The 9,871-nt window shown below is 39.4% G+C and overlaps 1 protein-coding gene across 1 annotated transcript; it reads right to left on the bottom strand.

The window, feature by feature from the left end:
- Nucleotides 1-1,347: 1,347 nt before the first annotated feature.
- On the bottom strand, nucleotides 1,348-6,917 carry lrit3a (info leucine-rich repeat, immunoglobulin-like and transmembrane domains 3a). The gene is made up of 4 exons (XM_070837309.1): nucleotides 6,802-6,917; nucleotides 4,942-5,408; nucleotides 2,562-2,867; nucleotides 1,348-2,381 (listed from the first exon to the last, which is right to left on the bottom strand). Exons 1-4 carry the CDS (start codon nucleotides 6,915-6,917, stop codon nucleotides 1,348-1,350), a joined length of 1,923 nt encoding a protein of 640 aa, XP_070693410.1.
- Between the last annotated feature and the right edge of the window lie 2,954 nt (nucleotides 6,918-9,871).

Below are 9,871 nucleotides of genomic sequence, written 5' to 3'. Positions count from 1 at the left end.
GTTCATATGTTCAGAGAGCGTGACGGCTGTGACCCATTGATTTTTTTTTTTTAAGGATGGACATTGGCTCCTTTTCATAAACTGAGTTAGCACATGTGATATGTCTGTGTACCTCTCTACGCCAACTTCCACTCATAAATGACACTGATCATACTTTTATCAGTAGAAACCTGTAAATGTTGCTTCTACATGAAGTATTGTTTATTTAAGAATAAATTATATCCAGTTACTTCAGGCCCTCTTCTTGTTTTGTGTGTGTTTGTGTGTCTCTGTCCAAGCAGTGGTATCACACACATGCACATACACGATACATGCAATGATGGTATATGATGATGATGATGATGATGATAGCATGATGAGGATGCTACTGTATACAGTATAACAATCTGATTGGAAATCAAAATTCAGAATAACAGATTTAAGTGTTGATATTGAGTTTCATAATGACAGACAGTGTTTCTGGTGGTGGCTTTGACATCTGATTAATATTTACAATTAGTTTTTTATGTTTTAATTTTGGAAAATTGTATTTCAGAGCCCCATTTTATGTGCACCTATCTATTCTGATGACCTGGTATGATACAAGTTCACAACACAATCGATTGAATTTAACAAATTGTGATTTTAATACAAACACATGTACAACTCAATTTATAGTCAAAGATATCCACAAAGTCATAGAAACAGGCAATGTTTATCAGACGGGTCACATATCCTATCAAACACACTGACAGTACTCTCTTGTCCATTAAGGCAACATTCAGCTTGATGCGTAAAGCAACAATGATGTTGTAATTGTGATGGGAAGTGGATATTGGGTGGCCTTTGACACCACATGATAATAATTTCTGACACTTAAACTTTGGCATTATAACATAAACTGCCACACACAGCTAACAGACAGGCTCTTTGTATGGTACTATTTATAAGTTATATAAATCCAACAAAGGTGCCGTGCTGTAGTGACAACCACTCAAACGTCTTTATCAAATATAAGGCTCCAAAATGAATAAGGACATGAATAAAAACATCAGTCACTGACTGATTTGATTTGGTTTTTAACAGCCCAAACAACCTCCAGGGAATATTTAAGTGTTAACTTCACTTTTCTAAATCATTATATAAATCTTTATAAATGAATAGTTGAGGTAAATTGCAGACTTAATGTTATATCATTCAATACAACAAACCATTTCTTTACAGCTCCACTGAAATATATATTTATAAAGATTCATAAATGGATTCATAGTTGATCATTTATCAGTGTCATAAAAGGCATATAACCATTATTTTGTATATAATGTGTTACTAGCATGGCGTTTGGGCAAAGGCCATGGATTCCTGGTGTCAGCAGAGATACTCTGACCGGGAACTGTCACTCTTATAGGTCATCTGGGAGTCGATGCTCGACCTGGAGCACAGGAGCATTCGCTCTGACTCTCTAGTCTGTCTCCTTGCCCAAAGCTCAGCTGGATGAGAGTTCAATGTTCTTTGTTTCATTGAAATTGTCTCAAATTTGACATAGCTCTCTTTTTCCAGCTCCTCTTCGTCCAAAGGTGTGTTGCGTCCCTTGCAGTACAGAGCCACAATCTTGTAGAGCAACAGTGCAATAAGAGGCACGACCAAAGCACAGGCAATGCCGCTTATGATCATGAAAAGCTGGTTCTGCCCACCATCCTCTATGATGTCGAGTGTGTAGAAGTCAATGCAGGGATCTTTTCCTGCAACACTACCTTTTGCTATTAGGCAAACGGAGTACCTCATCCCCGATGACAGTCCCTCTAGAAGCACTTTTCCACTGCCAGCAGTAGTCTCCAGTGTCCCTTTGATGTCATCCTCATCGTAGGGTGAATACACAACTGTGAGAGGAGCATCGTTTGGTAACCCATCTGCTTCCCAGAGCAACACTGCACTGTCAGAGGTTTCCTCTACAATCTTAAGGTCTTTGACAGACTTGGACGGATCACTTTTCTTGCTCTTTTCATCTGCTGCAAGCTTTCTCCCATTACTTCCTTGCTGGTTTTTTCCTTGTTTGAACGAGCCTTTCTGTAAGCTGTTGCTGGTGGTAGTCTTGGGCTTCCGAGGGACAACAGACGCTGTTGTTGATATTCTTGGGAGAACTGTGGATGTGATGGTGGGTGAGTTGGGGACGTCTGTTGGGGGAGTAAATGTTGAGCCTTGGCTGGTTGGTACAGTTTGGATAGCAGGGCTCAGTGGAGGGACAGTGGTACTGCTGGAACCAGCGATTGAGAGAGAAATGGTGGCCACTTCATTGCCGGCAACGTTCTTAGCTTTGCAGCTGTAGTCCCCAGCGTCTTTGTACAATATTCCATGCAAGCTCATGATGGACCATCTGATACCATCCCCAGGTGACTCTTGCACTATAGAATAAAAACAAGGGCACAAAAGTCAACATGCATGATTTCCTATCAAATCTTGGACTGCTTTGCATGTGTTTAAATAGGTTATGACCTTGTTGCACTAGTACCTAGATCCTTAGTGAATCTTGAAACAGTTGCTTTGCTTTCTAAAATGTTTTAACTTCAAAAAGCATGTCATACCTGTGTTGTTGACTGGTGAGCCGTCTGACTTAGACCAGTGAAGAGTTGGCGTTGGAAACCCTGTGGCATCACATCGCAGCAGAACGTTACTGCCCAAAGGAGACGTGATCTTGGTTGCCGAAGTCATGACTGATGGTTTTACGCAATTGTCAAGTTCGGCACGCTGAAAAAGAACACCAGCCAAATTCTCTGGTCCACTGCAGGTCAGGAATTGGTCCATCAAAACCACTGGTGTGACTGTCATTTTGGAAATCTCAATCATTTTAGAGATTTTGCAGTCACAAAACCAGGGATTATCTTGTAGGCCTGCAGACATAAAGATGATACAAATTACGGAAAGGTGACTCATTGACATTCTCAAATAGCTGCAATGATTATAGTGCTATAAAGTCATTTTTGGGAAAAAAAAGCCTTATAAAGTCTTAAACCTTAAGGAAGAGTATGTTTTTTTTTTTATATAACATGTATGTACAACTTTAGGCAGATTGACTATGAAATTCAAGGGTTGTGGAAGTGAACTCACTATATATACTCCCTTACAAATTGCCAGAAACACTTGCTGCTCACAATAGGTAAGCACATGTACTGGTGTACATTAACGCCCTTTTAACCAGATTAGTTTGTCTTAACAGTGGTAAAGCACCTAAGCTGGCTCTGGTCTTCCTCCACTTTGTAGCAACACTCTCTTTCCATTAGCCTTTCTCTTAGCATAGATGTCCATTGATCAGTAACAGCTTTAACACTTCATGTGCTCACGGTCCTGGGAATGCCTCGACCATTGCAGTTTTTAAATCCAAATGGAAAACCTCACTGTTGTCAAGCATTTTCAACTAAAACTCAGTACTTTGTCATTTTATCATTATTGTTTAAACTCTTTTTTTGCCTTTTATAGTGTTTTTTTTTTTTTTTAGCTTTGTGTTGTTTTAACATCTTTTTTGTGTCAAGGTTGATTTTGTTATTTCAAGTCAAAACCATACAGTAATGTTTGTTCTATATTTTAAAATGCATTCATTTTTAATTCAGTTATGATAGTTGTGAGATAGTTCAAAACAGTAAAGGTGAGAATACCTCTCGTAGTACTAACAGGAAATGGTTTTAGGATATGCCAAAGAAGCCGTGGTTTGTTTGTGCATGGACTGTTCTTTTCCTACAGCCTAATCCTGTTTCTCCTTCAAGTACACAAGTGCACAAGGCCAGCTCTTTGGGCACGGATAAGCTAGCTTACACAGCCTATTAACAATATCCCTCCCACTGGCGATGCAACACACATACAGTGAACAAACATCTAGACTCATCGATGATGTTGGTAGAATTCAAAAAGTTCTTGTTCGCATTCATTTTTTTTTTTGCATGTTAATGCACCTTTTTCATTCTTCATTCCCTAATAACTTTATACTGTGTTAATAGCAAGGGAGTGTCATAGATTAGACTGTAAGAACTAGACCATGAAAAAGGACTCAAGTAAGGTTTTACTTTTCTTACACATACCACATAATGACAGACTTCATATATATATAGTTTTTTCAGCCCACTCTGCACTGCTTTAAAACAAGAATTCAAAATTGTCATCGCCATTTTTCATCCTCCTTGTCCCTCCCTTAACTGTTTGTCAGCAATGGAGGACAGTACTATAAGCAAGTGGCCATTGGTACAACACATTTCGTTGACAAATGCCATCTGTCATCAAATGTCTGCAATTACGCTGACAGTAATGTATTTTTCAAATTACTGACTGAGAATAAGCTGGACGATACTATATATTGTTCACTGGAAACTGAAACAAGTAACTGTTTTGTATTTTTGTTACGTGCGCCCTATCCAACATGCTGTCTATACTGTACTTTCCAGTTTATGACTAAAAGGAAGGATTAAAAGGACGATGATTGAGTAAAAGCGGAATTTTGTCACTGCAGCTGACTTTAGCTAGAGTTAAGTATCACACTGAATCTTGGAGTTTAGGTCACAGGTGACCCTGGCTAGAGAAATATACATCTACATGTGTTCTGTTGCCTGAGTTTACAATATTGCATTGGCACATGTAGTACAGTGCACTTGCTGTACAGTTTTTGTTTTTTCCTAATTTGTTCCTCTGAACTTTACCCTGGTTTGGATTGCGACGAGGCAGTGTGTTAATTATTCCACAGGTAATTAGGACTATACATTTATAATGTACATTAAGCACCACTGCTTAGAATAAGCTAATTTTGACTGTGTCCTGCCTGGCAGTCACTATCAGGGCAGGACAAGTCAGAACAAGTCTGGTTAGATTAACAGGTGATGAGTGATAGGTTCTTGAGGTAATTACAAATAGCCCCAAAAGTGTCCTGCCCTGGCCCTAATGTTCTGTAAAACCATGGCAGTCACAACCTTTTATCCTTACCTAACACAACTTTCTGGGAGGCATTAGTAGAGACAGGTACTCCATTGAAGGGGGGCCAGATATCCATGAGTTCAGAGGACAGGGTGGTTAATTTATTGCTGGATAGATCCAAGTAGGTAATGTTGAGGAGGTAGGGTATGGCCTCAGTGGGAACATTAGTAAGTCTATTGTTGTGTAGATCCAGTGTTTTCAGCATAGGCATCTCTTTCAGAGATTCCCAGGGGAACATGGAGATCATATTTCCATCCAGCCTCAGTTCATGGAGCACTTTGAGGTTGTAGAAACTTGCAGTATCCACAGAAGTTATGGAATTGTAAGTAATCCACAGGTACCGTAGTTCCACCAGGTAATAAAAAGCTTCATTTTGGATTCGCCTCACCACAGTTTTCTCGATCCGAAGTTTGACCGTATCCACAGGGACGTTGACGGGGATATCGGACATGTCTGGATCGTTGCAGAGCACAGATCTGGGGAGGAAATGTACATATAGGTTAAATGTTGTGACCATGTCCTGTGGTCAGGTCACATACTGTTAACTGTTAACAGGTAACAAACCTAATTGTAACATGTTAACTCATTTTCCAACGAGACAGCAGATGAGCATTTTAAATACTTAAAGGCAAACGTTGACTGCAAGTATCCACTCCATCCATCCAGACGCTCCATTATGATATGGAATGACTTCTCTGATATGTCTGTTGTCCATCTAAAGTGCACTTTGCAGAGGATAAGTTCAGAGCTAATCACTATCATCATAAATGATGAGTGATCATGTGGGTTGGTATCTGCTGCAGGAGGTGGAACATCTGGAATCAGTTATGGTCACGAATAAGTACCTAATAATAAAATAGTCTGTTTAGCATTACATGATTACTCAAAAATAAATCCTAAGCAATTACTTTTAGCTTTTTTCTGGCTATTACTGCAGTAATGGTGGTGTCAATAGTCCTGTATCGGATAATGTGCCCTCATACCCACAGTATGTCATTTACAGTCGTCATTACTGTCACATTTTCCCTGCTCTACAACTCACGAATCAAACTTCACTCTGATGTTTAACCTGTTAGTGAAAATTCCCTGATAGAAACCAAACCAGTCCAAGGAATTCAGAATAATATTTGTGTACGTGCTGCTGCTCAGCATTTTCTCCCCTTTTTGTCAGACTTGTCAACGTGATGGACCAACATTTGACTGCAAGGCGAGGGATACATTGTGGAATAGGGTTTAGCACGAGAAGACCGATTATGCTGGTGGCAATTAGGTCTTACTCAGGGATAAATGGTTTGGCACCATCCCAGCTAACGTACATTATGTCAATACAGGTGGGTACAACCTGTACAGATTGTACTGTGGTGCTCTATTTACCCCTTTTTTATCTTCACACTACACGTATTGACCTAATACTGAATTCAAAGCTGGATATTTTCATTGCATTGACATTGAAGTTGCATTAGAAATACTTTCCTTTTATTTTTATATCTACAGTACAGTGACTCTGCATTTCAGCTAATTGTTGTTTATCCAAATGGAGTCACACACACACCAACAGAGGCGAGATGGCAGAAAAAGTTTTAGCTTTGTGCTTCTGGTTAACATGTAAAAATAACTTCACACAGCAGGAGGTCTGAGAATAGTGGTGCTTAATGTTGTGATTATTCAAATGGGTCATCATTGTTGAACGACCGTTTGTTTACCATTTATTACAATGTAAGTGAAGCTATAGAGAAGGTGACCTAATTAGGCAAACTCCTACCAATGTTTTAACAAATGCAATGACTTTTTCTTCCATTTTAATTTTCCAAATTAAAAGATGGCAACTGTGTGTGAATGAAAGCGCAAAATGCATAATAAATAATTTACCTGGTTCCGGTTCCATCAGAACGTCCATGGAAGACACAGGTGCACTGGGATGGACAGAACGGGTGAGCCATACTGAGGCAGCATAGGAGTACATGCACATAGAGAAGTCGACGCATGATTTCACGGAGTGCACCCACAATTCTCACATTGAGGAGAGATCAGGAAAAAAGTCATCCGGATTCATTGAGAGCCTGAAGAATTATTCTTCCCCAAAAAAAAACAAATGGAGAATCACGAAAAGAGCTTTCAAAGTCCATAGGAGACAACGGTACACAGGCTGAAGATCTAATTACAGTACAGGTGACCTGTCAGATTGACAGTGTGGGGGAGGGGGTGGATTAGTGGAGGATTTCTTGGGTTTGACAGGGTCACGCAAGCTGGGCCGCAGGGCGGGACCAGTCATTGGGAGATGGTGCTTATCAGCTAATTCTGGCGAGGTTTCCCCCTCATGTGATCAAGCTGTGCCTGTGGTAATCCATTCAGTTACCACCCTCATCATTGCTGTTTAAAATTTAACTCAAATTCACTGTTAGACGCATTGGAAAACTTTTTTTTTTTTTTTTTTTTTTTTAAATATCAGACTACATTATAGCTGGGACCAGCCCTTTTTAATCATAGCCAACAATTTAAATGCTCATTTTGGTTTCATTGTTGTTAGCCTGCATCTAAAATACAAAGATTGCATATTTTTTGTATGACAAGTGGAGAAGTTTACTGTCCCCACCGAACCAAAAGTGTAAAGTTAACAAAAATAACATACTGTGGTGTGGTCATTACTTGGCTGTTTAGTTAAAGGGGAGTTATAATGGTCATTTTCAGGTTCACAGTTTAATTTGGGGGGGCTACTAGAATAGGTTTGCATACTCTAATGTTGACAAAACATTATTTTTCTCATACTGTTCACTGCTGCAGAACTCACCCCTCCTGTAAAGCCCAGTCCACTCTGATTGGTCGGCCCCCACAGGCCTGAGCAGGCACCGCCCACAAACTTCCGCACCAGCTCTGTCATTGTTTTAGAAGATGGGCGTCACTGCCTAATTTCACTTTGGCCCGATCTGCGTTACGCAGGCGCAAGGAGGTCCGCCATCTTGGATAGTTACATAAGGCAACAACACTTGGACAGTTGAGTAATTTCCCAATAATCTTGGACTCAAAGACTCAATTGATGTTCAGTATAGAACAGGTTGATATTAAGTGTGATCTGAAGCACTCTAGCCTTGTGGTTGTGATATTTGGTTTTGGTGCTTTTGTTTTCATAGCATTGACTGAGAGAAGACTATGATGAGTCAATGCAAGGCCGGGGTGATGAATACCCGAAAGATTCGAACCTGGACGAGTGAAAGCCAAATTTATTTGTCCAGAGGACGAATATGGCAAGTTAATCTCAAGGTCTGCTGTAGATTTTAGGTGTTTTATTTGGGGTGGTTGCTCTCAATAAACTCCTTAAATGTATTATTGAGCTGGAGGCCATATGTAAGAAGTAATGTGCGAGCGAGTTCTGTCTGGCACCAGGGTGCAAAGTGTAATCTTGGATGTGATTTATTACATGGCTGGGCGGACCAGCGGCTTTGGATAGGGGGCCAAACTCTACCTGCCTGATGATGACGAGTCCACAGACGTGAATCCCTGTCATAATTTCTGCACACATTGGTTTGGCATGGGCACACACAGCTTCTGCTCCTGGCCTGGTGTTCCGTTTGTCATTTGTTATGTTAATATATTACAGCGCATTTTCACGAATGACCCATGAACCTTAAATGCATAGAAAATCAAATCAACTGTTCAGCACGAGCCTTATTTGTTAACATTTATAAGTTGTATATATGTTGATACATTTTTAGATACTGTGCAGTGTTAATAACCAGTACGATCTGAAATGGGTGAAAAAAACAACCTTAATGGGGGTAAAGGTGTAAAATGAATAATCTTATAGTCAGCATAGCTTATAATATGCAATTTGTATGCTTTTTTTTCTAATTAATTCTAATTGTACCTCTATTGATTCTTGTGCTTTTGACTTTCTGACTCACAATACAATAACTGTTTGTGACCCCATAATTGATTCTTCACATAAACTCTATCAGGTCAGTTGTAAAGTGACCATATACTTACTGTACTCAAAATTAATGACATAAAAGTGTTTGCGAGTGCTTTATAATTTTACTCATGCAGATATAATACTGCCGAGCATATGCCTCTCGCCAACTCATTATTTTAAATGACTAAGAGGAAAGGGAGACATCTAGTGGTATGAGGTTGCTGTTTTTCCTCATGATAAACACCAATTTTCTTTCCTCTTAAAATAGTAATCCATCTGTTGCATAATCCTGCGTGAAATTGGTTTATACGGTCGTCATTACAAATCCTTCACCACTACCAGCAGGACTTGTAAATAATTTGAACCTAAAACAGCTAGACAAAATGGACTCGGGAGACGTGAAGTATTTATTAACAAGTACACAAGTGAATTTTATTAATGCAAGCAAATTTGATCATACAGGTCAAATAAGCCACTTCAAGCAGTTGGCACATGAATGTACAAAACAGATTCAATTTAAAGCCTGCTACTAAGCATTCGTAGTGAAAGTACAAAAAACTAATACGAGGAGAAAGCCGAAAGCATTTTTTCAGATCATTACAGAGTAAGCAATGTTGGTACAGATATTAGTTTAAGACATGGTTGAGAGCTCATCACAAACTAAATTGACACAACTCAAAGACTACAGTTTCTAATATCAGTAGCATAACGCGGTAAGCGTGGGAGGTTTAGTACTGCACATATAAACAAAGGGTTGTTCCAGCAAGACAGTCAGAAGTGTAAAAACAAAGAAGTGAAATAAAGGAACTTTTAAGTCAATAAGACTATATTAATGCATGTCCATGCCACGAAAAACATCTAAATTCACAGTCTTTACTAACAGTACAGTTATCCAACTTTGAGTTGAACACCAATGCGCTTACATCTAGAGAGCACAGAAATGGTCAAATAAGTGCATGAAAATAGCTTTCAGAAATACTGACAAAAACTCTGCCTGGCAATTAACTGACAGGTCACCTTTGTCGCCACACG

The sequence above is a fragment of the Pempheris klunzingeri genome, chromosome 9, assembly GCF_042242105.1.
Source record: "Pempheris klunzingeri isolate RE-2024b chromosome 9, fPemKlu1.hap1, whole genome shotgun sequence".
NCBI lineage: Eukaryota > Metazoa > Chordata > Actinopteri > Acropomatiformes > Pempheridae > Pempheris > Pempheris klunzingeri.
Note: the sequence above shows the minus strand (reverse complement) of the source record. Positions and strands in the feature narration are given on the sequence as shown.